This window comes from Pelodiscus sinensis, chromosome 4 (genome assembly GCF_049634645.1).
Source record: "Pelodiscus sinensis isolate JC-2024 chromosome 4, ASM4963464v1, whole genome shotgun sequence".
Classification (NCBI taxonomy): Eukaryota; Metazoa; Chordata; order Testudines; family Trionychidae; genus Pelodiscus; species Pelodiscus sinensis.
Genome location: NC_134714.1, coordinates 124,559,558 through 124,584,004, shown reverse-complemented (window position 1 = coordinate 124,584,004; position 24,447 = coordinate 124,559,558). Strand labels below are relative to the sequence as shown.

At 46.3% G+C, this 24,447-nt stretch overlaps 1 protein-coding gene across 2 annotated transcripts; it reads left to right on the top strand.

The window, feature by feature from the left end:
- The first annotated feature begins 1,253 nt into the window (after positions 1 to 1,253).
- RIC8A (RIC8 guanine nucleotide exchange factor A) lies at positions 1,254 to 23,782 on the top strand. 2 transcript variants are annotated; one of them, XM_075928363.1, is made up of 11 exons: positions 1,254 to 1,595; positions 3,559 to 3,744; positions 11,235 to 11,282; positions 13,563 to 14,178; positions 15,242 to 15,341; positions 15,921 to 16,071; positions 17,129 to 17,224; positions 18,103 to 18,247; positions 18,958 to 19,102; positions 20,035 to 20,154; positions 22,029 to 23,782. In XM_075928363.1, the coding sequence occupies exons 2-11, from the start codon at positions 3,661 to 3,663 to the stop codon at positions 22,147 to 22,149; spliced, it is 1,626 nt and encodes a 541-aa protein (XP_075784478.1). In that variant the 5' UTR covers positions 1,254 to 1,595; positions 3,559 to 3,660; the 3' UTR covers positions 22,150 to 23,782. The 2 variants fall into 2 exon arrangements, with proteins under 2 accessions (XP_075784478.1, XP_075784479.1); XM_075928364.1 differs by having other exon boundaries at positions 1,256 to 1,595; positions 13,563 to 14,177; positions 15,247 to 15,341.
- The last annotated feature ends 665 nt before the right edge of the window (positions 23,783 to 24,447 follow it).

Sequence of the window (24,447 nt, the reverse complement as noted above, 5' to 3'; positions counted from 1 at the left end):
ATACCTTGTTATCTTCATGTTTGCTATTTTATACTTAATAGCTTAAATATTACACAATATTAAATGAAATATTTTTTAAAAAGCTAATAGGATAAAATCATAGTCAAAGAATAGGTTTGCCCAGCCCCACTTGATTGTTTTGCTTTAGGGATTTCTTTCATCTGACTTTCTCCGGACAATGGGAGAGGAAAAGATTTTACATTGTTTTATTTCTGAACACAGTTATTTTTATACATAATTCTACCTTGAGTTCAACTTTCATGATAGAGATTGCATTTCAGCACTTGTATGAGGTGAATTAAAAAATACTATTTTTAACAGCACAAATATTTGTAATCACACTTAAAGCCAGCCCTGTACTCTGATGTGTTGAAAGTGAAATCAATATATTTGTAGAAAAACATCAACATATTTAAATAAATAACATTAAATTATTTAACAGTGTGATTAATCACGATTAAACATTTAATCACTTGAGAGCCCTAATGTTTGCATTACAAATAAGGTTTCAATTAAACGGAAAGCATTTCTGTAGCTTATTTTAATAAAGTTAACATCCTGGCCTAAACTTCCTGTGTCTGTTTCACACAACAACATATTATTTATTTAGCCCTTGAGCCTGCAATTTGATCCATGTGAGCAGCCACCTGGGCCTGCTGAGAAGCATGCAAAGATCCAGTAATGGGGAATAAATGGCGGGATCTAGGCGTTAGCTTCATCAGTAGGACCACTCAGGGAGGAAGGTAGTGTGCCTGGTAGCTAGTATTAACACAACTGGAGCACCAAGAATGAACAGCTAGCCAGAAGGGATGGAACCGAAAAACAGCGATTGGGCAGTGACATTTAGCACATTCCTTCTTATTTCTATGTTTGCTATTTTATACTTAACAGCTTAAATATTACACAAAATTCAATGAAATATTTTAAAAAAACAATAGGAGAAAAACATAGTCAAAGAACAGGTTTGCCCAGCCCCGCTTAATTATTTTGCTCTAAGAATTTCTTTCATCTGACTCCCACCAGACAATGGAGAGGAGACGATTTTTCTTTGTCATTAATCCTGCCAGAGAAGGGTGGATGATCAGCACCTAAAATATTTCCATATTGCATCCGTTGTTGAAAATTCTTATGGCTGATCGCAGGAAGCTATCTCTGCCCCTCCCCCGATTTCCAAACCTCCAGTAATACAGCGTTTCTTTTGTCTGTACTACTGTATCGTCTTCTCTCTCCGACCTGTTGCAATCCCCACCCCCATTCTGAATCGGTTGTCGGATGTCAGCACGGTCCTAACTTCCGTATGAGTTACATAGACTCTTTCCCTCCACCCTTGGACAGTGGGGAGGCGGGAAGAGAGATTAAGACCTTCCCCAGTTGGTGCCCCATCCCTGAACCCTGGGAACAGCATCCCGACAGGGTAAATGCTATCACATTCCACCCTGAGCCGGCCGGCCAGCGTTCGAGCTTGCAAAATCCAGCTTTTTTTAAACAAAGCAGCTGCCTGCACAAATCGCTTACATTGGAGAGATGGGGGAGAGACAAGCTGCAGTGTTCAGGAAATAAAGCAAGAAACCTAAGCAAGGAAAACTAAAGTAAAGGTAATGTGCTTATTATATTTTCTATGTAACATCTATTAGCTCCTACTATTTGTTTACACTCCTTTTCTTTACTCTGGAAGGTAGAGCTGTTTTAACCAGTTTAGCAACGTTTTATCGTTTAAAATAAAGCTAATCTGATAATTATTGCCATGGTATAATCTATTTGTTAGTCTCTTAGGGGCCACAGAACTGCTGTTGTTTTTTTAAATTACAGACTAACAGGGCTACCCCTCTGAAAACTGTTATAATAGTTATTGTTAATTGTTTCAGGACATTTTGCTTCTGTGACCATCCCTCAGTATTGAAGAGGTACGGTCTCTACTTTTAGCAAATTAGTTATCATTTGTCCCATCCTGTCCTTCCAAATTGATGAGGATTTCTGTAAAGACTGATTTACTATGAAAGATGAAAAGACAGAAATGTGTATGACTACAGGCCCTGAACCTGCAAAGGCATTACCCCCATGCAGAATTTTTAGGAGTCCAGTTGATTTGAAAGGACTGCTCACAGAACTAAAGTTAAGTTCAGGTGTAATTGGTGCAGAATTGGAACTAGAGGGAGCAGCACAAAGACCAGCATCTATACATTTTTGGTGGATGTGGGCATCAAAAAGAGACTGGTATTGGGTGGGGAGAACTTCTCATGAGTTAAACAGAAAAATGCAAGATGAAAAACAGGAACAAAATCCAAATAGCGAGGTTTGAGAGAAGTGTTCTAGTCCCATGGGAAGTGCTAGAAGCTTGGAGTTGGAAGGAAAGTACATTGTCGTGAACAATCCTGTATTGGCCCAAAGGGGGTGGATTAGAGATGAGCTGCCTTTTTCAGCTTTAATGTCTACATTTCCATGGGATCTCTTTTGAGGAGTTTGGGGTTTTATTGTGGTTTTGAGAGCTGTGTTCCTCTCTGTCTTCCTCAGCCGTCCTAGTAGCTTGCAAACTTCAGGGGGAGCATCATGCTGGGCAGCCAGTAGGCACCCTTAAACTTTATTGTGACAGTGCCATAGAATTGGTGCCCACCACGCAATGAGTTTCAGGTGGAGCTTCTGAATTGGGGTGGGGAGAGAGGTGTATGGGACTTGTCTCAAGACCTTGGCTTTATTGGGGGATTTACACCCTCAATATTTAGTGCAGAATTGAAATCTAGCTATAGAAAATATTACCCTACACAGCCTTATGGAATCATATTCAATAGTGTAGTATATTAACAATCTCTCTCAGCGCTGTCCGTCAACAAAGTGCTTTACAACCAGCCAAATGCCTAGCCCCAAAGAATCTATGAGTATTATTGGCATATAAATGCACATCTAATTATTTACTATAATTGTAAAACACATTCGTGTCAGGAATGATAGAAGCCCGCTGCCCCTATGTTGGACAACAGTGGCCTTTTATCCATCAAGCCAGGCATTTTTATAATGCATTTGGCATATTCATCTTCCCCAGTTACAGACCTACACAGATGCCTCAGAGTGCTAGATTCTTTCGTAAACAAACAAAACAAAATTAAAGTGCTTTCAGTTGACGGACTTCTTCGTGCCACCTTAAAGGACAGCTCCACCTTAACCCAGCCTGCATGGGGCTTGTCTGTCTGTCTTGCTCTCTTGTGCATCTCTTTTATTCCACAAAGAAATTTCTGGGTTTTTGCTGTGCAGGAACAGAAATCAGGACAGTGGGTGGAAGGGGAGGGCTGCAGGGAGCTGCAGTTATCTGTTCTGTGTTAATCTTCCCACTGAGGAAGGGAGGGGGGTTTCCTAAGTGCGTTGGTGGGAGGGTGTTTATTAAACATTGGAAAGTAAAGAGAGGGAGAGAGAGGATTAAAGGGAGAGAAGAAGAGAAGGAGTTAGCGCCTGGTTTTATTGGGGTCATCCATCTGCTCTGCCCTTTGGCTGTAATAGAGTGAGCCATTTCACTTGCTTTTCTCTCTCTGCTCCTCCCCTCTTCCTTCCTGTGGTCTGTGTGTCAAGGTCCCTGTGCATCCGTAATTATCCGGGTAATTATCCAGCAACGCTGCAAGCCTGCCCACTCCACCCCATAGCGTTCCAGTCCCTGTCCAACCTGCCGGGGCAATGGAACTCAAGAATGTGGTAGAGACTGTGGAAAATGGAGAACAAGATGCTATCCTCAAGGTGCTGCAGATCTACAACCAGGAGGTGAGTGTTGGGTTTGTGCTAGGCCTGTGCCAGTGCTCAGCTTCCATGTTTACGTGTCTGGCAGCAGGTTGGCTGGGGAAGCCATGCTGTGGGATTTCTTGCCAGCCAGCTGTCCCTGTCTGTCTCCTCTACCTACATCTGCCTGTGTGTCACTTCAATAAAAGTGCCATTAACCTGCTTAGCAGCTACATTTTGTATTTGTAGCATCAGTGATTCCTGCATGTATGTTTTGACAGTGACTGATCCTGAGCATTTAGTAAACATCTCCCCATCCTGCTTCCCTTGTGTATTGGAAGTGAAGCACTCAGCTCAGATTTTTAGCATCAAGGGTACAAGGGAAACATGTCAGAGAAATGAATGAAGACGCAGGGACTAAAGAGATAGCAAGGAAGAGACCTTTATGGTAAAGGAAGATTAGGAGGTAACATCTGAGGCCTAGGGAGCAAGCTATGGATGTAGTAGAATTATTATGGTTCACAACTACAAATAATGAAGGGAGCATGTTAACGGTAGGGATTTGCCACATATGCTTCATCTGAAAGTTGATGGCAAAAGGAATAAAAAATAGGGTGTGAAAAGAAGAAAACTGGTAGGACTGAGTAATTGCTGCTATTAGCTTGGGAATGTTTCAAAACATTGCACAAAGGGGTTGCCCCTTTAGAATAGACACACATGACATTTTCAGCTCAGGAGCTAATAAGCCAGTGCAGGTGAAATTCACTTCAAAAGAGCTACCTTAGGGATGAATTTGGCCCAGCAGAGCAAAATGACTCATTCTGCATCACGCTGAAGTAGGTGGAAAGCGAGCAGAGAAAGCTGCAAATATTGTTGCACAAGTGTCTTTTTCCAGGAAAAAAATGTGCGTGTTACATCTGTTCCGGCTGGGCAATTTTAATCCAGTGAAAGTCTCAATGAAGAGACAGCAAAACCCCATAAAAGTGACATACAGCAGAAATAATACAGTTCGTGGCAGATGAAATAAAAGAGAAATTAAGACGCTCAAAGGAAACATGAAGAGCAAATTGCTAAACATAGCAGAACAAATACCAAGCCTTTTTTTTAGAGTCTGTTGGACACAGGAAGCCTGGGAGAGAGTTGGCAAGTCAGCTAGACCCCCAGGGAGCAAAAGGAACATTTGAGGAGGATAAGACATTACAGAGAAGTGGAGGCAATGTCTTTGTGTCAGTCTTAAGAGGAAGGGAGATTCCTGCCCCAGACATATTCTTTTTAACATGTGGGCATGAAAGGGAGTTAACATTAGGGTGAGTGAAGAATTCATGTTGAACAATTCAATTGTATTTATAAAGGATGTTGTGAACAATGGAGGAGGCCAGATTTGCAGATGACAGAAATGTATGTAGTCACTCAAGGCTGCAAAAGCATGTCAGAAATTCCCGAGGGACCCCACAACAGGCCAGATCCCCCCTGGCAAGCCTATAACTGACTTTGGAGGATATTGAATCAGATGCCAGTAGGCAATCGAGAAACATGGAGGTAATAGAAAGTCACTGTGGATCAGTGGAAGAAGATATATATTGGAAGGAACAATTTGAACTATTTTTACATGTTGATAGGTTCTAAATTACATATAATCACCCTGGAAAAATCGTAGGCCCCATTTGTAGGTCAGCTTAAGGTACACAATTCCAGCTACTAGACCCGATAAATTGAACCCTGGAAGATAGATCGCCAGAGTGTTGATCTCCCAGTAAGTGGAGACATGGTGTTAGATTTGGCCCTGTATTATTGAGAGACTATGTGAATGATACCAAAGACCAGATGAAAACATTTTCTAAACAATGCACCCGAAAACTCTGCAGTGTATGGTAAAGTTGACATGAGATCCTTGTTGATCGTTGATATGTCATTTAAAACGATTTCCATTACAAAGTGACTCAGAGTAGTAATGCACAGCTACAAGAACCTATAGAGAGGGGGAATGTTTTCATATGCTAACCATTTGTGTCTAAAGAACATGTGGTAAATAATTGACACGCTCAGATACTATTGTAACGAGAACCACATAATATCTAGATAGACTAGAGAGTGCATGGGTGAAACAGTGCAGTAGTGAGCACTACGTATCAATAAAAAAGAATGGATGAGCAATACGTGCATGATTTGGGGCATAACTGGGTACTGATATAGATGGACACACAGTATACCTGGATCACACACTAACTTCTCTACTACTGTATTGTAGTCTTTTAAAATAAGTCAGTTGGTCAGACAGGGAGTTAGATGTGTGTTATACACAGTACTAGGCTAAAATAACTAACCAATTATTTGAAAATCAAAACTATAGAGCAGTGTTTCTCATAGTGGGCCGTGAGCCTGATTTGGGAAAGCTGCTAGCGGGCCCGTGCCACTTATTTTACCTAAAGGGTCCATGGCCACTGAGCATTGTGGCTCCTCTTGGCTGGAAATGGCAAACCGGAGTCAGTGGGAGCCGTGAGGCTCAGTAGCTATGGACCTTTTAGGTAAACAAAGCAGTGCCCGCTAGTAGCTTTTTATTATTCCTTATTAACATGCAGCACTGTATTTTTACATAGTCCTTTGCAGGCAATTAGAAGATGTAAAGTCAGATTCTCAGCTCCTGTTTCATCCTCTCTGTAGATCCCCAGGTGGGCAAAGGGAAGACTGTTGCTCTGACAGGGTAGCTGAGGATTCCCTTTGCATAGGGGAATCCTTGGGTGGCATGAAGTCTGCATAGGCAACTCTACTGCATCACATGTTCTTGATAACACCTTCCAGGGGCAGTGGGTATGCCAGCAGAGAGGAAGCTTTGCAGTTTTGGAATGACTAGCCTGGCCTTAGAGCAACTCTCAATCTGTTCTAATTTGCGCCAGGGACCAAAACAGTCGCCTTCTGCCTTCAAGAGTAGGGGTAGAGGTAGAAAGCCACCACTGTCATACCCACCCAACCCCCCATTTCGTAACACCTTGGGATCTGGCCCAGTGCCCCAGCTTCAAAAAGTTAGAACTCGGTTTCCTTGGAATCTTTATCAAAAAGTGAGTTGAGAAGAAGGGAATGTCTTGAGAGAGTTTTGAGTAGCGTAGAGGGCTTGACTGGAGCTACAGAGATGGGAAAGCATCAAAGCAACAGTACCTGTAATTTTGACTAGGTGTATAAATGAAGTTAACCTGCTTGTGAGGGAATGTAGGGACAGCATTTGAAAAAAGCCAGATGTGGAAGAGAGTGTAACATCAGGTTAATTGATAAGGTCGAAGCAATAGAGGAGCAAGAGATGACGTGAGTATGATAGGAGGCTCCAGATGGGGAATAAAATACATACATTCTGTCTGTTTGCCTGCCACTCAGTTAAAAAAAAAAAGCACAGAATCATCAGGAGTAAGAAGGAAGAGGAACTTTTGAGATATAAAATTGTAGGGTCAGGAGAAGAATGGAAAGGTCGTAGAATGAAATTAGCTGCTTCCATGCTGCCTATTGTATGTGGTTTAAATGCACCACCACATGCTGTAGCAGGTGTGTTGTGAATGGAATTCTGATGATCCATTGCCATCTTAGCCTTTATAATAATACTGCTGCCTTCAGCTGCCTTACAGAAAAAAACACAAGACTTCGACAATAAAGAGGTCTATTGTGTGTTAAAATTGCCATGCAACCAGAAACCGAGACCCTCTTGGACACACTGGCAAATTTCTAAACTTGCTTATTGAAAACCTGAACCACCTGACAGGCCAGGAAAGAGAACTAGCACTAGTGCTAAGTAGGGATGTTAAATTTAGTTTAATCAACTAATCAAGTAGTCAGTGGAATTTCCATCAACTAGACCAGGGGTCTCCAAACTTTTCAGCCCGAGGGCCGCATTAACTATCAAACAGCAGTTCGGGGGCCGACTACACACTTGAGGTCCAAATAAAAAACAATCAAAACATGGATGTTGTTTTTAATTATTTATTTAATATTATTTTATTCAGTTATTATTTAATAACACATTGATACACTACACATGAACACCTGTATTAGTGTGAATGGTGAAATTGTTTCCTGGATGCCAAAATAGAGCCCAGCCCACTAGAGACCTCATGAGAGAGCTAGCCAATAGGATAAGAACGCACTGGCCAATAGGGAGCAATTGTCCACGCCAAGTCCCAACCCCTCTTGCTGTGAGAGACGCGCAGAGCCCGGGCTCGGCCGTCGGTCCGCAGGGCGAGTCTCGCTGCCCAGGGCAAGGGCTGCGCGGGTCCAGAGTCCCTCCTCCGTCCCGCTGGCTCCTCCGGCTTCCCTCTCCTGGCTGCCTGCCCAAAAGAAAGTGAGTGCCGGCCGCCCCTGTCCTTCCGGCCCCTCCCCCTTTTGAGCCGGCACGCACGGGGCGTGCCGCTTACCCTGGCGTCCCTGCCCCTTCTCCTCCTGGGTCCTGCCGCCTTCCTCGCCTGCCGCGCCTGCGGCTGTGCGCCCTCGCTCCCCTCCCCGTGGGCTTTCCCCTGGGCTCCGCTGCGCTGCGCCGCTCGGCGCTTCTCCGGGGGAGGGGCTGTCAGTGTGGGGAGTTTCTTCCCCGCCCCAGCTCCGCGGCGCTGCGCCGCTCGGCGCTTCTCCAGGGGAGGGGCTGTTAGTGCGGGGAGTTTCTTCCCCGTCACAGTCTCCACGGGCCGGATGAGAGGGCCTCGCGGGCCGCATCCGGCCCGCGGGCCGTAGTTTGGAGACCCCTGAACTAGACGATTAGTTGATAAGCAGGGGAACTCTGCCCCCCACTCTTAATGCATTTAAAAAGCAGAAGTGCAGCAGAGGGGACCCGGCACAAGCCGGGAATCAGTTGTCCCAGATCACATGGGCTGTGTCTAGACTGGCAAGTTTGCGGAAAAGTCTGCTTTTGCAGAAAAACTTGCCAGCTGTCTACACTGGCTGCTTAAATTTCCGCAAAAGCACTGATGATGTCATGTAAGATTGTCAGTGCTTTTGCAGAAATACTGTGCTGCTCCCGTTCGGGCAAAAGTCTTTTTCCGAAAAACTTTTGCGCAAAAGGGCCAGTGCAGACAGCAGAGATTTGTTTTCTGCAAAAAAGCCCCGATCGCGAAAATGGCAATTGGGGCTTTTTTGCGGAAAAGCGCATCTAGATTGGCCACGGAGGCTTTTCCGCAAAAAGTGCATTTGCGGAAAAGCATCCTGCCAATCTAGACGCGCTTTTCCGAAAATGCTTTTAACTGAAAACTTTTCCGTTAAAAGCATTTCCGGAAAATCATGCCAGTGTAGACATAGCCATGGAGTCTCCCTTGATGCGCACCAACTTTTTAAATGTATTAAGAGCTAACCCTGCTGCGGGATCCCACACCAGGAACCACCCTGGGTCACTATGGTTGTTAGACAACCTAGGATGGAAGATGCAAGAAAAAACCTCAGGCATGAGTGGTGGAAAATGTGTTCTTGTACATCCAGAAAACAGAAGGAGGGCAGATGACATGGAGCAGAAGAATGAGTGGAGAATAGTTTGAGTATGTAAGTGGTCATATAAAATGTAATGCAAACTCCAGGATATAGGGGCCTGATGCAAAGTGCCTTACATTCAATGGGAGTCTTTTCATTTACTTCATCAGCTCTTGGATTGGACCCTAATTGCAACCATGTATAAAGGGCTTGTAATGCTATATCCAGTTGATGTGACCCACCCCCCACTTCCATTGTTTTAAATTTGAGTGGAAACATGTGGAGTGCCTGTGGGTTGGCTCCTTGAGCCTATGTAACCCTGGGTAACGTTTTATGACACAGAACTGTCTCCTATGTATATAAGAACAAGGAACCATCATACAGGCTAAGACCAGCGTTTCCCAAACTATGGGCCGCAGCCCATTCTGGGCCGCAGGAAAAAAATACCGGGCCTCAGCGTGGCTGCCAGGAGGGGAGTGGGCGGGGCGGGCTGGGAGGAGGTGTGTGTGTGGGGAAACTGGCCATCGGGAAGCAGAGTTGGGGGCAGCGGTGCTGTCTGGCAGAGATCAGGGGGAGGGGCGGGCGGCTGGTGGAAGCGGGGTTGGGGGCAGTGGGGCTGTCCAGCGGAGATCGGGGCAGGCGGGCAGCGGAAGCAGAGTTGGACGGGGGACGGGGGGGCCTGGACAGGGGAGATTATAAGGAGGAGAATGGGAGAACCAGCCGCTGGAGGCAGGGCTGGACGGGGGAGATTGGGAGGAGAAGCGGGGGGGAGGGGCAGCAAATCGGTCGGCGGGAAGTGGGACTGACCCAGGCACACGAGTGAGTCCGACCCCAGGGATTCCATTTCTCCCCCCCTCCCCCATAGCCTCCCTCGAGTAGTTGCAAACTGCCTGACTGGTAGACACACTCACGCAGCATGAGCACATCTACCAGCCAGACAGTTCGCAGCTACAGTCTGATACACCTAATAATAATAAAACTTAGCTAATTAGAAAATACCGGACATTTCATATGTCTGGTACTTTCTCAATTTGTTTCCTTGACAGAACCCTCAAATACCAGACTGTCCAGTACAAAACTGGACACCTGGCAACCCTACCCCTCCTTACACCCTCCCTCCTAGCCAGATACCCTACCCCCAGTCTGCTCCTTCTCCCGCCTCCTGGAGTGCCCATGTGATGCCGGGTTCCCCAAGCCCTGGCCCAGGCTGGGTGGAGGATGCAGCCAGGTGAAACACTGAAAATTTATTCATCTTCATTCTTTTTTTAATATGTGTTTATATTTTTGGGCTGCAAAAAACAGTACTAAAAAAAACCTGGTTCCAACTAAAGTAAAAAGTTTGGGAAACACTGGTCTAGCCAGCTTTCTATCCATCTTACAGTCCATTTATCCAATCCATATTCCCTTAACTTGCTGGCAAGAATATTGTAGGTGACTGTATCAAAAGCTTTGCTAATGCTGGCACTGGGGGCTTTGGGAGGACCAGAAACAACTTATTTGAATATTCATCATTTGCTTAATGAATATACAAATATGCAAACGAATGTTACCTGTCCTCCCAAAGCTCGTGAATGGATTTACTGGTCCCCGTATCAAAAAGTTTGGGAACCCTGGCTAAGACCATTGACCCATCTAGCTCAGTGTCTTGCCTCTTTTAGTGGCTTTTACATGATACTTCAGAGGAAGGTGACACTCCCCATAATGTGTCTAGTTAATGTGTCGGGAGAAATGATTTTCTGAACTTTCCAGGCAAATCCTGATTTCTGTTAACTTTTTACCTGGTTTCTTAGTGACTTCAGCTACTTATGTTCTGTTTTATGTAAATACCTTAAATCTTTGTAACATTCTCTTATAAACATTGCCATACTGATTTCCTGCAGCAGTGAGTTCCATGGGTTGGCTCTACTCTTCAGGAAGAATGACTTCTTCTTTCATTGCTGTGTTTCAGTTCAATTACTGGCCTTTAGGCCTCATATTGTGTGTATGGCTGGGTAGAAGCAGCCCAATGGCTGTCCCTGAACCATTTCCTTGTATACCATAGAGCAATTTTTTTTCTCTCTGTATTTTGCCTCTTGCAGCTGATAATTTCTGGTTTGTTTTCACAGAAATCTCAGTGTTTCACCTTTGAAGATGAAGAGCGGGAGGCGAGGAAAGTATGTCTTTTGTTTCTTACTATGGCCACGCAGAGATACCTGAATGCAGAGCAGTGAATGCCAAAGGGCTTGGTGAAAGACAGAAAACCTCCCCCAAGTGACATGTGCCTTCTTATTGGGATTTAGGTCATATGTGGAAGAGCACTAGGTTAGAACAGTGGTCCCCTGACTCAGTTTGTCAACAGTGTCCATTCCAGATCTAGGAGCAGATTCTGCATAGCATGAGATGCCACATCTGCTGTTCCTCTCCTTGTTCCCCAGGGCCAGGCATGGTATTGCTCAATGCTCTGTCGTAAGATGTCTTTTATGGTTCTTGATTTGAAGAAATGGCCTTTTATACTCTCGTGTTTCAGCCATGGGAATAGAAAATCACTCTTGTCTCTGAGTCTCTATTGCTGGCACACTCTCTACTCTGAGTTTTGATACACACATGACCACGCTCCTGCCACTACCCCTCACATAGACAAATGCCCACCGTGTGCATGCATGTACACACGGCCACACACACAGCATCTAAACAGACATACCATACAGAAAAATGCTTGCCACCACTACTGACACAGACCACATTCATGCCTTCTGTCACTCCACTGCAGTCATTGGAATTATCCCAGAGTTGAGTGTGGCCTGCAGAATCTGGTATACACAGAGGTATACCTCTGCCACCACTCAGGTAGCCAGAAAAACAATCTGCACCTGCATAGACACACTGAGGCCTTTATCTACAGTGGAGAAATGTACTATGGTCTCTCTCAGATGATGGAAACGTCTATTGTGTCTACACACAGAAGTGTTCCGTACATAGTCGGGGGGGTAAGAAATATGGCAAATACCCTTGGATTTGGTATCAGTAAGCAACAGTGAATCCTGTGGCAAGGAGCTTTTAAAGGAGCAATCTGATCAACCAGAGGCAGCCCTGTGTTACATCACCCTGCCTTAAACTAGGACAGACCACTGGACCAATGCAGACTTCAGCTACTTGGTGGAGAGCAATTACGGAGAGGCCCAGCTGATCTCTGTGAAGTTTTTGATACTACACTATTTGTCAGGAGGGGTGGGAGGAGGGTGTTTTTCATAAAGGTTTTTATATCCTTTAACATATACAATATAAAATAAATTCAACTGCTTCAAGAATGTCATCAAAAACCATTCTTTTGGGGTGGTAGAAGGACCCTGACTTTGGAGTGCTTATCTGGCAACAAAGCAAGAAATGATCATTATTCTTCATACAGGCGATCTCTGCAAGGCCCCCTCCTCATTCAGTTCACTTCAGATCATCTCCAGAAAGGCTTAACATTTACAGCAAAACGCCCCTGATTCATATCATACTTCACTGAGCCACAGTCTCCCAAATTCACTCCTATGGCAGCTGGCTGTCTCACCCTCACATTTCATCACAGATTGAATGGCAGCGAGTGAGCTGTAGTCATCCTTGTGGCATCATTACTCAGACAACATATGCAGAACATTAGGGTCATCTGAAGTGTTGTTATGCATTGAAGCTACACTGCACAGGGTTGTATGATGCATTGCCTTTGCTCTTTTGCTGTTTGTTTTCTTAAACTCGCTGGTCTGCAAGTTATCAGCAGTTCGCAATGGGGACAGAACCTCAATTGGTGTAAATCAGTACTGGGGGAGCTCTCCCAGTTTATCCCAGCAGGGAACCAGGGCCAATGAGTTTCCTGTTATGAGTGAGAATTAGTGATATTCTACTATATATCTTGTGAGACCTTTTCCCTTCTTTCCACCCTCTTCTCCTCCCAGCTAGATTCCCCTTCCTTCCCTTAACCTCGTATTATCCTTCCCTCAGTGCCTTCAGCCTGCGCCTCCACCCCCAGTACCATCCGCTGTCTGCCCTAGAGACTCTCTTTACAGCTACCCCCCCATATTCTGTATTTCTCTCCATGCATTAGTGCTAGAAGTGGGTCAGAACCAACACACTAGAGCCAAATATCCATGAGCTGTGTTCTCTCTAAGGGCAACACAGCTTCACAGCCCCACCCAGTCGATGAGCTCCATGCACCCTGAGCCTTTGACTGGGCGGGATTGATTCATTACCTGTGAAGCTGTGCTGCTGCTCAGCTTAGAGGGAACACTGCCCATGAGCTTCGGAAAGCTCATATCTTGATCTGAACTCTGTGCTAGACTCATCTCTATCTCACTTATCTGTTTCAGCACAGTATGTTACACAGTGCCCACTTGTGAGAACAGCTGTTGATGGGTCAGCACGCTAAGGCACTGTTTGCTGTGTCTTCATTTTTTCCCTTCCTACTCCTCCAGAAAATGGCCCAGCTGCTGATCAAGTTCCTGGAGAGAGAGCTCCAGCCCTCCTGCCAAGTCACATGTTTGGAAAGCATCCGCATCCTGTCCCGGGACAAAAGCTGCCTTGACCCCTTTACCACCAGAGAAGGCTTGCAGACCCTGGCCAGACATGCTGGCATTGATTACTCAGAGGAGCTCATTCGGGAGGTCCCAGACCTGGATGTGATCCTGGAGGCCCTCAAATGCCTCTGCAACATCGTCTTCAGCAGTCCTAGGGCACAGGAGCTGACAGCTGAGGCCCGGCTAGTGGTGGGACTCACAGAGCGCATCAAGCTCTACAACGAGAAGAACCTGTCCCACGAGGTCAAGTTTTTTGACCTGCGACTTGTGTTCCTGCTGACGGCACTGAGGGTGGACATCCGGCAGCAGCTGGCCCAGGAGCTCAGGGGCATCAGCCTGATGACAGACACCCTGGAGCTGACACTAGGGGTAAAATGGCTGGACCCCCATGAAGTAGCCAGTGAGGGGAGCCCTCCCCTACCCCTGCCACGCCAGGAGACAGAGCGTGCCATGGAGATCCTTAAGGTGCTCTTCAACATCACGTTTGACTCCAGCAAGAGAGAGGTGGATGAGGTAAGTTTCCCAGAAGTCACTAAGTAACTCCTTCCTGTGATGTCTGTTCTTGGTACATCCACCAGTCTGTGAACTCAGTTACATACTGCAGGGGGAGAGATAGCTCAGTGGTTTGAGTGTTAGCCTGCCAAACCCAGGGTTGTGAGTTCAATCTTTGAGGTGGCCATCTAGGGATAATCTGTCAAGGATGGTACTTGGTTCTGCCCTGACAGTAGGGGACTGGACTCAATGACCTCTCAAGGTCTCTTCTCTCTCTATGAGATAGGTATATCTCCATATTTTATACACATGTGTAGGAACAGAAGCAGCCTTTGTTTCTAGAACAGTTTGATGACAACTCTGTTATCTCAGCCCTATCCAGTGTTAACACATAACAAATTGTAGCATTTAAAAACCGCTGAATTTTTGTAAACTTTCTTATGACTAAAAATAAATTTTCTGTGCCAGAAGAGGGAAGAACGTTCATGTAATTCTCCTTTCGGGAGAGCCAAGGCACGGCCCTTTTCTGCCTTTTATAATAGCTAGTGGATGAGATGGAGTTTGCAGATGGCTAACTCTTGGGAGTTAGCTAGGCCCCGGAGCATGATGGAGAACTTGGAAGGGATATGGAGCAATATAAAGAATGATCAAGTATGTGGGTGGGGCTGGAAGCAGAAAGAGAATTCTGGGGACATTTCCATGATTTGTGTGTTAGTCCTCTGACTCCACTTTAACAAGATTTTATTGTTCTCAGTATTAGGCCACATCTTCACTTGTGCACCAGAGATCAATCTTCTGGCGTTTGATTTAGTGGGTCTAATTAAGATGCACTAAATCGAACACAGGGCAGCTCTGGTCGGCGCCAGTACTCCTGGCAGTCATGAGGAGTAAAGGAGGCCAATGGGAGCATTTGCATGCCTTAACTCAACCTTCCAGGTCTAATGTGAACCTGACCTCAGTGTAAAGAAGTGTTCTGTTACCAGAACAGCAATAGAGAGGCAGAGCAGACACCAGACTCCAGAATTTCAGGGACTGCAGATATGTGGTTCCCTTTCATAATCAGGTTTTTTGTTCTCTCTTTTGGGGCCAGGAAGATGCTGCTCTGTACCGACGCCTGGGTGCTCTCCTGCGTCACTGCCTGATGATTTCAGCTGATGGAGAGGACCGGACAGAAGAATTTCACAGGTGAAGATCATTGTCCTGGCATAAGATTTGAACCCACATAACCTTCTGGCCCACAGGAGAAGGTGCTACTGTCTAAGCCATCCTGTATCAGAGGCAGCAGCACAGGGCAGCAGCTGGCTCCCTGGGAGCTGGTGCACACCAGGAGCCAGCTGTTGGTGTGCACTAGTTCTTGCCTGTCACCATACTCCCAGGGAGCTGGCTGCTGTCCCGTGGCTCTCACCTGCTGCCTCTGCTCATGCTTATTGGTTACCAGTTTAAACAACTGCACTAACATCTCTATCCTGAGTCATATTGTGCAATTGTCATATGTTGTGCAATTGACATTAACAATTGTTAGAGAGAAAGCTGAGAGACTTGCCCAAATCAGGTCACATTTGACCTTTGTGTGTGCATCCTCTGATTGGTTTGATTGTAGAAGAGTCCACTTGCAGGTTCCAGCAAATGATGGTTTTTGATCTTACCCATCAGCTCTTCATATTGCTAAAAGTTAGAAACAAACTTGCTTCTTGGAGAGTAAAAGGATCTACATTAACACAGAGCCTGGATGTCTCTTGGTTCCTCCTCTCCCTGTATGTTCAGCCACACAGTTAACCTCTTGGGAAACCTCCCGCTCATGTGTCTGGATGTTCTGCTGACCCCGAAAGTACGGCCAGGCTCGCTTGAGTACATGGGCGTCAACATGGATGCAGTCAGTGTCCTGCTGGATTTCCTAGAGCGAAGACTCGACCGGGTAAGTAGAGATGCTGTTCAGCTGATTCATCTTTCTATGCAGTACCTTCCCTTTCACCCTCCTTAGCAGTGCTGATTTCTCCATTAAAAACCCAAACACACCTCCCAAGGAGACCGCAGGAATGTCAGCAAGTGATAGCTGGTTTGGAATTCACCAGAGTCATTTGTAGCTATACCGTGAATAGAAGCAGTAACAGATATTTTCTTGAGAGAGGCAAAAACATTATGGTTGGTGTTTGAGTATGTTTACTGGTTGACTGGACGGTAGGGTGGTTAACTTATTGATTAAAAAGTAATAGATTTATTGTCTGTTTATATAGTAAGATTGGTTGGATGGGTGTTGGTTAACTGACTGACTGGGAGAGGGATACTTAGCGGGGTGCTGAAACAGCTGGTTGAATTGGAAGACCTGGAACTGGTTAATTAACGGGTATGGTAGTCAGCTGTTTGGATATGACAGTGTTCAGTTACTGGTTAGCTGTTTCTTTTCCATGACTAACTCAGCAGGTCTGAAGACTGATTGTCACTGCTCTCACTTTGAGGTGGCAAGTTGGTGGAGTTTTTATGGGCTCCATTGAGGCAGATCATATGGATTAATACCACCCTCCCCCTCAAATTCCTGGGCTTTTTACTCCAGCATCGTAATCTGAGTTTTCCCTGAAGCCAAAAATAAAATCATGTTAAGTACTCAGTCTTTTTTTGACAGAAAGGTGTTATATGAAGGAAATCCGTTAACAAGTCACCAACGCAGAAGAACATTGTGTGTGGTCTTCAATCTCCAGAGATAGTCTGAGAGTTTTTCTCGGGGGGGGCTGCATGACTTCCCAGCTCTTTCTGCTGTCACGCCTGAGTTCCAGTGTGTTTCTGGCAGTCCTGTGCCATACAGCAAATGCAAAGAGGCTGCCAGCTTTGAGTACTGTACAGTGGGAACACTGCCGTGGTAGAGAACTGGAATCCCCCATCCTCATCTCTTTCTACGTATCTCGTGATCTGTCTCAGCTAGGAACTAGACAATGAGAATGACATGAGCTTGTGATGATCTGTTGTTTCTTTCACAGGGTCACAAACTGAAGGAGACACTAACTCCTGTGCTGAACCTGCTGACAGAGAGTGCCCGTGTCCACCGCCAGACGAGGAAGTTCCTCAAAGCTAAGGTACTATGCTGGCATAGCGAGAATCCAGATGATACTAACTCCTGATTCCTCTGAGCCGGGAGACTAACACAAACTTTATGGATACCATCAGCCTGCAGACAGATGTAGTAAGGTCACTGATGTAGTAGGATTTACCGGTGTGGTGTCCTGACTGGTCTCTAGCTCCCTCGATGATGATAACCAGAAGGCTGCATGCATGTGTGCACAATGATGTGTGCCAGGTGGACTTGTGCAGTTAGTCACCACAGCAGACCCCAAGAGAGCCCCCAAAGACCACCCTCTAATGCTATTTAGATACCACCCATCACTGTGAACCTTGTAATTCGATTAGAACATCTCTATCCATCATGCCGTTATTTTAGAGCCTTTCCTGAACCTGTGTCTGTATCTGTGGGGAGTGTGGGTACCAAGGTCTTTTTTAATGAGTTGGTGGTACCATCCTTTTGGAACGTGCTTTCAACCTATGACCAGTACCAATGACTGTTCTACACCTGGGCCTATTACCAATTAGTGTTTTGCACTCTCTGCCCTGTTCGTGCCAAGTTCTGTGAGCAAAGGCCTGCCTTTTGTTTACAGCTTAGCTTTGCTTTATAGTAGTCAAGTGTTGTCCATAGTTAGCTAGGCCTCAGGCCTCAAACCAGGCCTGTGCTACATGGGCTTTTGTTTCAGGCCCTCACTTTACTACAACAGACACCCTTCTACCTCCATATATCGATTCTGATCTCCAAGGCTATGAGCACCACAATATCTGCCATGTCTGCCTGCACACTTGCTGCCTTCCCAGTAGTGCAGTCATTTGTAAAGTGCATTGTGGCACAAAGGTGCTCTGGAAATCTCTGCACGGTTCCAGCCTCATCCCTCTTGCTGTGGCTTTGCAGGTGCTGCCTCCGCTGCGGGATGTGAAGAATCGCCCTGAGGTGGGGAACTTGCTGCGGAACAAGCTCGTGCGTCTGATGACGCACATTGACACCGACGTGAAGCACTGTGCGGCCGAGTTCCTCTTTGTGCTCTGCAAGGAGAGTGGTGAGTAACGGAAGCGCTGGGGGATGGATGAGAGTCTCTGGGGCCTGAGTGCCAGAGCGGCAGGACATGGAATCCAGTTTCTGGTAAAAGCCAATTAGAGCTTACACCACACCAGACCTTCAGAAGCTAGAGGATGCACCTTGCCACCCCTCAGACTCACTGCCCAGACAATCGGTACTTAGGGGAGGTAGTATAGGAATGCACTATGGGGAAGGCAAAGTTGCCTTCCCACCTCATAGACACGTCATATAGATGAGCAGTGCTAGGGGTTAATGAAACACTTTACAAGGAGACACTTCTTCTCACCTCACAGACACGCTAGGCCATAGTCACACCTGCTGTCAGCGGCTGTAGCTCCACTGATCCATTGTCCAGCCCCTCCCCAGGTGTGGGGAAACAGCTAATAAATTTGGTATCGTTTGCTTTACGCTCCGCTCCACTGTCACAAAGTCCAGGGGAAGGATTGAGGAGTGGTACCTGGGGATTCTGTCTGGGAGAGGAGGACCCAGAGCTGAACTTGCCGCTTGAGCACTCAGGAGCAGTGTAAAGACTCTCAGTGCCACAGGCTGCATTTCTCATCTGCCTCTTTCACATGACCTCTTGTTTAAAACCAGTCACTTTCTCTCAGCCAGCCCAGCCTTTCCCTGGAAGGCTGGTTGGCTGGTGGGCGGCCTGGGGATGTGCTGACTCTCCTGTCTCTCTCCCCTCAGTGTCGCGCTTTGTGAAGTACACAGGGTACGGCAATGCAGCGGGGCTCCTGGCCGCACGAGGCCTCATGGCAGGAGGGCGGGCAGAGGGAGAGTATTCTGAGGATGAAGACACGGACACTGAGGAATACAAGGAAGCTAAGCCCAAGTAAGGACCCCTTTTCCTCCACCACCTCCCTGCACAGTCCCTCCCTACACACTCACAAATCCCTTTCGCCATGCCCAGCTACTTTCTCACAAGCTACTTTCCCCATCCTGTCCCTGTGCACTTCCTACCCCATTATCCATGTTTCTCACTCTGTTCCTTTAAGCTCTTCCCCATCCTCTCCCTGCATCTCTGTGCCCATGGCTTCACCCACTTTCTCCTCTTCGCTACTCAAAATTCATTTGATGGCATTCCATCCAAAAATTACCTGTTTCCTGCTCCCCCCTTCCAGGAATGTCCCCCATCGCTAGGGTGCCAGTATCCACTCAGCTCTCAGGAGAGGCATGGAGATATGAGAGCCTGTGCAGTAAGAGTGAGGTTAGAGCTCAGGACATCCCCACCTCTAGCTGCTGGGTCCCTGTCTTTAGCCAACATGAACACGTTCCTCTCTCCCCTCCACAGTCCTTAGCAGTGTCCCCTATGACCTGGTGAATGGAGGGGGCTCTCCAGACCTACTGAGCTCTGATTGAATATAGGATTGGCTATGTCAAATCAGGCCATTGGTCGGCCAGTTCTGGAATTCCACGGACCACGTGTATGTGGAAGAAGATTGATGTAAAGTCTCAACAGATGGAGGCCACTGGAAGGAAGTGACGAGAAGGGGACATATTCTCACTGCGGTGGCTGAAGAAGGAGGGGAGGGCATGGTAGGACTCTCCTGCCTCAGGAGAGTTTGGTGTGATCGGTGGAGCATGACCTGTCCCTTGTGATGCCACCACTGCTAGCATCCCAAGGAGGAGAGTGCATGTGCTCTGTGGCCAACTCTGTTGTTGGGCAATTGTAGACTCATAGACACAGCCTGATTTTCAGTGAACCAGTTTCTCTTTTCTATCTTCCCCTTTTTCTCTACTTCCTGCTCCCATCATCGCATTTAGCATTAACCCAGTGACAGGGCGTGTGGAGGAGAAGCTCCCCAACCCCATGGAAGGGATGACCGAGGAGCAGAAGGAGTATGAAGCCATGAAGCTGGTTAACATGTTTGACAAGCTGTCCAGGTACCAGAAGAGATAACAGAGTGGGCATGTGTGTGGTTTGGGGATGCAATGGGAATGCACTAGGAGAAAAAGGCCGGCTAGTATCAGTCAGACACTGGGAGTGGAGAGACCCAGGTTTGTCGTAGAAACATGACTATGGCAGGTCAATGCAGTAGGATGGTCTCAATGGGCACACAACATATGCCTTGAGGAGGAGAGGAATCCCACCTCCGTGCATTGAGCATTTGGTAGCTGTCCAGGGCTCTGGAAAGTCATGGGGGGTGGGATCCGGGTGATGGCAGGGAAGATTTAATATATGAATACATTAACAGCTGGATTCTGTTACCCCAGTGAAAGGAATTCAGGGGCCCTAGCCAAGTCGTTGAGACAGCAGCAGATTGAGGCTATGTCTAGACCAGTGGTGCTCAACCTTTTTTCATTCATGACCCCCAGGGCTGGGAAAACTTTGGTTGAGGAAAAAAAAAAAAATCCGACTGAAACATTTTGTTGAGGCCCCTTTCATTTCAAGCGCCAGTCTGCTCCCCTGCCACTTCCCCCACCGTGCATACGTCAGGCACAGAGCCGGGAAAATAAAATGGCGGCCAGCCCGGCGCTGCAACCCCCCAGGAAGACAGGCTGTGCACCGCTGGTCTAGACTACACTCTTTTACTGGAAAAATTTGCATAGCTTTTTTTTTCCCAATTGTTTTTTCAGAAGAGGCTTTTCTGGTGGGGCCAAATGGCAGAAAAGCCTCCTCTTTTGGAGGAGTCCTTATTCCTCACAAAAAATAGCGGAAGAGCAAACACATTCCCTGGACGTGGCAGGGTTTTCCTGGGATCCCTCCAGTATCCTGGAAAACCCCTGCAGTGTAGACACAGCCTGCGGCTCTGCCACGTAGACATGTTATCTGCCCCCCAGTGCATCTGGAGGTTGTCACCTCCCCAGAGTTCAGCCTGGGCGCTTGCTAGCAGAGGGTGGCATTGCCCCTGCCTGGCTACTAGTAGAAAGTAGCATTTCAGACACAGATGGCAGCCAATGGCACCAATTCCCTTTCCCTACAGGACAGCCTCCTCCAGTAGGCACTCATCCGTCATTCAGAGGCACTGTAGACAGGGATCCAAGATCTACCTAGAGAGTTCAAAAGGCACCAAGATGGGAAAGAAAATGGCAGCAAGGCAGCTCATTTAATGCTGACGGCACGTGCGTGTCAAAAGGAGAGAGAAACTCATCCTGGTGCTAGAATTAGCACTAACCACTAATGACAGTGGTTCAGCTAGTAAGCACTGCCTGCCTCTGCCCAGGGCTATTCTAGATGGGGCCAGGAATGCCCATCAGAGTCTAGAATCCAACCAAAGTAGCAGGAGCTTAGAGTGGCAGCTCCAGGAGTCTCCAGTTGTTAATTCCAACATGACTGGAGTTGTGGGACCCTAGCATGCCCTGCTGCAGGGTGGTGCTTTTCAGGTTGCTTGAGAGGAGGAATCAAGTCATTCCTGGACTTGATTTGCTGGGCTGTGGGATTCTCTCTGCTGCCTTTTGGAGCTTTGCAAGTGGAAATATCTTCAGCGGTGGGAAGTTCAGTGTAAGTTGTGGATGCCCAGAACTTCTGAAAATCAGTCCCTTGTTCTTTTCATGGGTTTACTCCTTCCAAAGGTACCTGGGGATGTTATTGCTGGCACCTGGCCTGTTCCTTTAACTAGCAGGCCTCTACTGCACAGGTAACCCACAAAGCATTCTCCCTGGCTGCCAACTGGAAGTGCCAATAGGTCTCTCGGGAAGGACATGAGTGCTCAGTGATGAGTGTTCCCCAGTCTCCTTGTTCTTCCGGTAACATTATGTAGTTTCTCCTGGGAACTCCTTTTGCCAGACTGACTCTGCTCTTTCCCCTCATATTACAGACAGCAAGTCATCCAGCCAATGGGGATGACTCCAGGTGGCACTCTCACCCCTCTGGAGAATGCTGTGCATGAGATGGCGGAGGAGAGGTCATCGTCTGACTCTGATTTGGGGTTGGACTGATTCACACCTCTTCACCTCCCCAGGACTGTGGGCTCTCCACTCTCCCTCCAGAACTGGTGCTGCAGCCAGAGAATAGTACTGCGTGAGGACTCTCCCAGTGGGATCTGAATCAGGGCTGGAGTCCACTGCCTAGACGGATAATATCCACCTTCTCTCCAATCCCGTAGCCAACTCTCCTTTTCCAAAGAGCTCTCCACAGCTTGGTCTCCTTCCCTCAGTGTCTCTGAGGATCTCAGACTCCAACCCATGCCCAAGATTGTCCAGTAGGATTTTCATAGAGGAAGATTGGGAAGGGGGAGGACTCGGAATATCTTATTACACCAACAGGGTCCAATAGTGTGTGGAGCATTGTATGAGCTGACTTCTGTGTGGGCACATGACGTGGTGCGTGTATCTGGATAAACAGATATGGGGTGCGGGTGTGTTTGTGCATACGTGAGGCACTTGTGCAGCATGCATGCATTTGTAAGGGCACATGATGGTATGCCTATGTCAGAGAACATGTGTGGGAATTTGGGAACACAAGATAATTTGTGAATGTGATTGTACAAGTGGAATAAATGCCTGGGACGTATGTGTAGTGATTAGAAGAATGGACTTTACGTGTCTGCGTACTGATGGTATGTACATGTATGGGAGAACCTGGCTGTTTGGCATGTATGCAATTATGTATGTATAGACAGGAACGTGTCAATGTGTAATGTTTAGGTACAAATCTAGATAACATTTGTGGGCATTGTCAGGGGTGTAAACAGGAGTCGCTGTGACGTTTACAGATGGGGATGTGAGTGTAATGTTTAAGAACATGTACCTGGGTGGACTCATGTTGGATACATGTGTGTGGATTCATTCTGTGTGGGATCACATGTGGGTCTAAGAGTATAGATCTTATGAGAAACTTTCAGCACTCACACTGACTGCAGGATTGACATTTGCAGGTGACTGTTTGCCAGCAATGCTCTGATTCGTAGTCTGTAGCACTGTGCCTGTTTCCACCACGTTCCATTTTCTTGACTAACTTCTCCCATTCTACTTTCTGAACAAAAGATGGAGACCCATTGTATTGTTTCTTGCTGAATCTTCTGCTTTGGCTCACACAAATCCCTAGTTCTTTGTACTCCTAGACTGGTATCAAATCTCTTCCTGCACTCTGTTATAGACGTTTCTGTTTAAAGAAGAGAAACTCTCTTCCAATTTGTCTCCTGTACCAAGATTTTCAGAACTTATCAGCACAGATAGAAAGAATTACACAAGAATAAAGGACACCTTCTGGCACAGACAAGTGCATGTTAGTGTTTTGTCTGAGTGATGTCACAACACTAAGCAAATCAGAAAGTCCATCATATAATCATGATGATTCCAAACATTAGTTTTATTTCCCAAAAAAATGGCCTATTAAGACACAGTTAAAGCAGAAACTCTCTCTAGATGTTAACAAAACAAACACATCACTGAATGTTTTAATTTGAAGCATCTTAGCACCTGTGATTCAGGAAATTTTAAGCTAAGATTCCATTAATACCCTTAACTCTGCTCTGTGTACTCACCACATGTACTGTAACTATTGGGCACAAGTCTTCCATTACTTTTGAAAGGTTTGTAATGATTAAAAATAAGTAATACATTCCCTGCATGTTAGTTCCCTTTTCTGCTCTGTGTAGAATATCTAAGGGCATAGCCTGAATTGCAGAATGAGATTTTCAGCTAGTGTTTGTAGAATGAATCTGGGCTAAATGGTTACCTGAAAGTATGCAGACAATAGGGTTTCTGAATGAGTGAGTAGGTTAAGCATAGTAGTGTTTCTCTCATGTACAGAGAGTATGGACAGGAAAGGTTGGGCTTTGTGGCTTATTGCTGAACAGTTGTAGTTAAGGAAATCAAGATTTCAATATCTGTTCAATATCTTCATCAATGATGTAGATATTGGGATAGAGAGTACGCTTATTAAGTTTGCAGATGATACCAAACTGGGTGGGGTTGCAACTTCTTTGGAGGATAGGGACATAATTCAAAATGACCTTAGCAAGTTAGAGAAATGGTCAGAGGTAAACAGGATGAAGTTTAATAAAGAGAAATGCAAAGTGCTCCACTTAGGAAGGAACAATCAGTTCCATACATACAAGATGGGAAGCGACTGTCTAGGAAGGAGCATGGCGGAAAGGGATCTAGGGGTCATAGTGGACCACAAGTTGAATATGAGTCAACAGTGTGATGCTGTTGCAAAAAAAGCAAATATGATTCTAGGTTGTATCAACAGGTGTGTTGTAAGCAAAACTCGTGAAGTCATTCTGCCGCTCT

What these genes read in the sequence shown, in the direction of transcription:
- RIC8A (XM_075928363.1), top strand. Translation starts at nt 3,661, where the DNA reads ATGGAACTCAAGAATGTGGTAGAGACTGTGGAAAATGGAGAACAAGAT. An exon ending in AAGAGCGGGAGGCGAGGAAA is followed by an intron (nt 11,283 to 13,562) that starts GTATGTCTTTTG and finishes CTACTCCTCCAG; the next exon opens with AAAATGGCCCAGCTGCTGAT. An exon ending in CGGACAGAAGAATTTCACAG is followed by an intron (nt 15,342 to 15,920) that starts GTGAAGATCATT and finishes CTGTATGTTCAG; the next exon opens with CCACACAGTTAACCTCTTGG.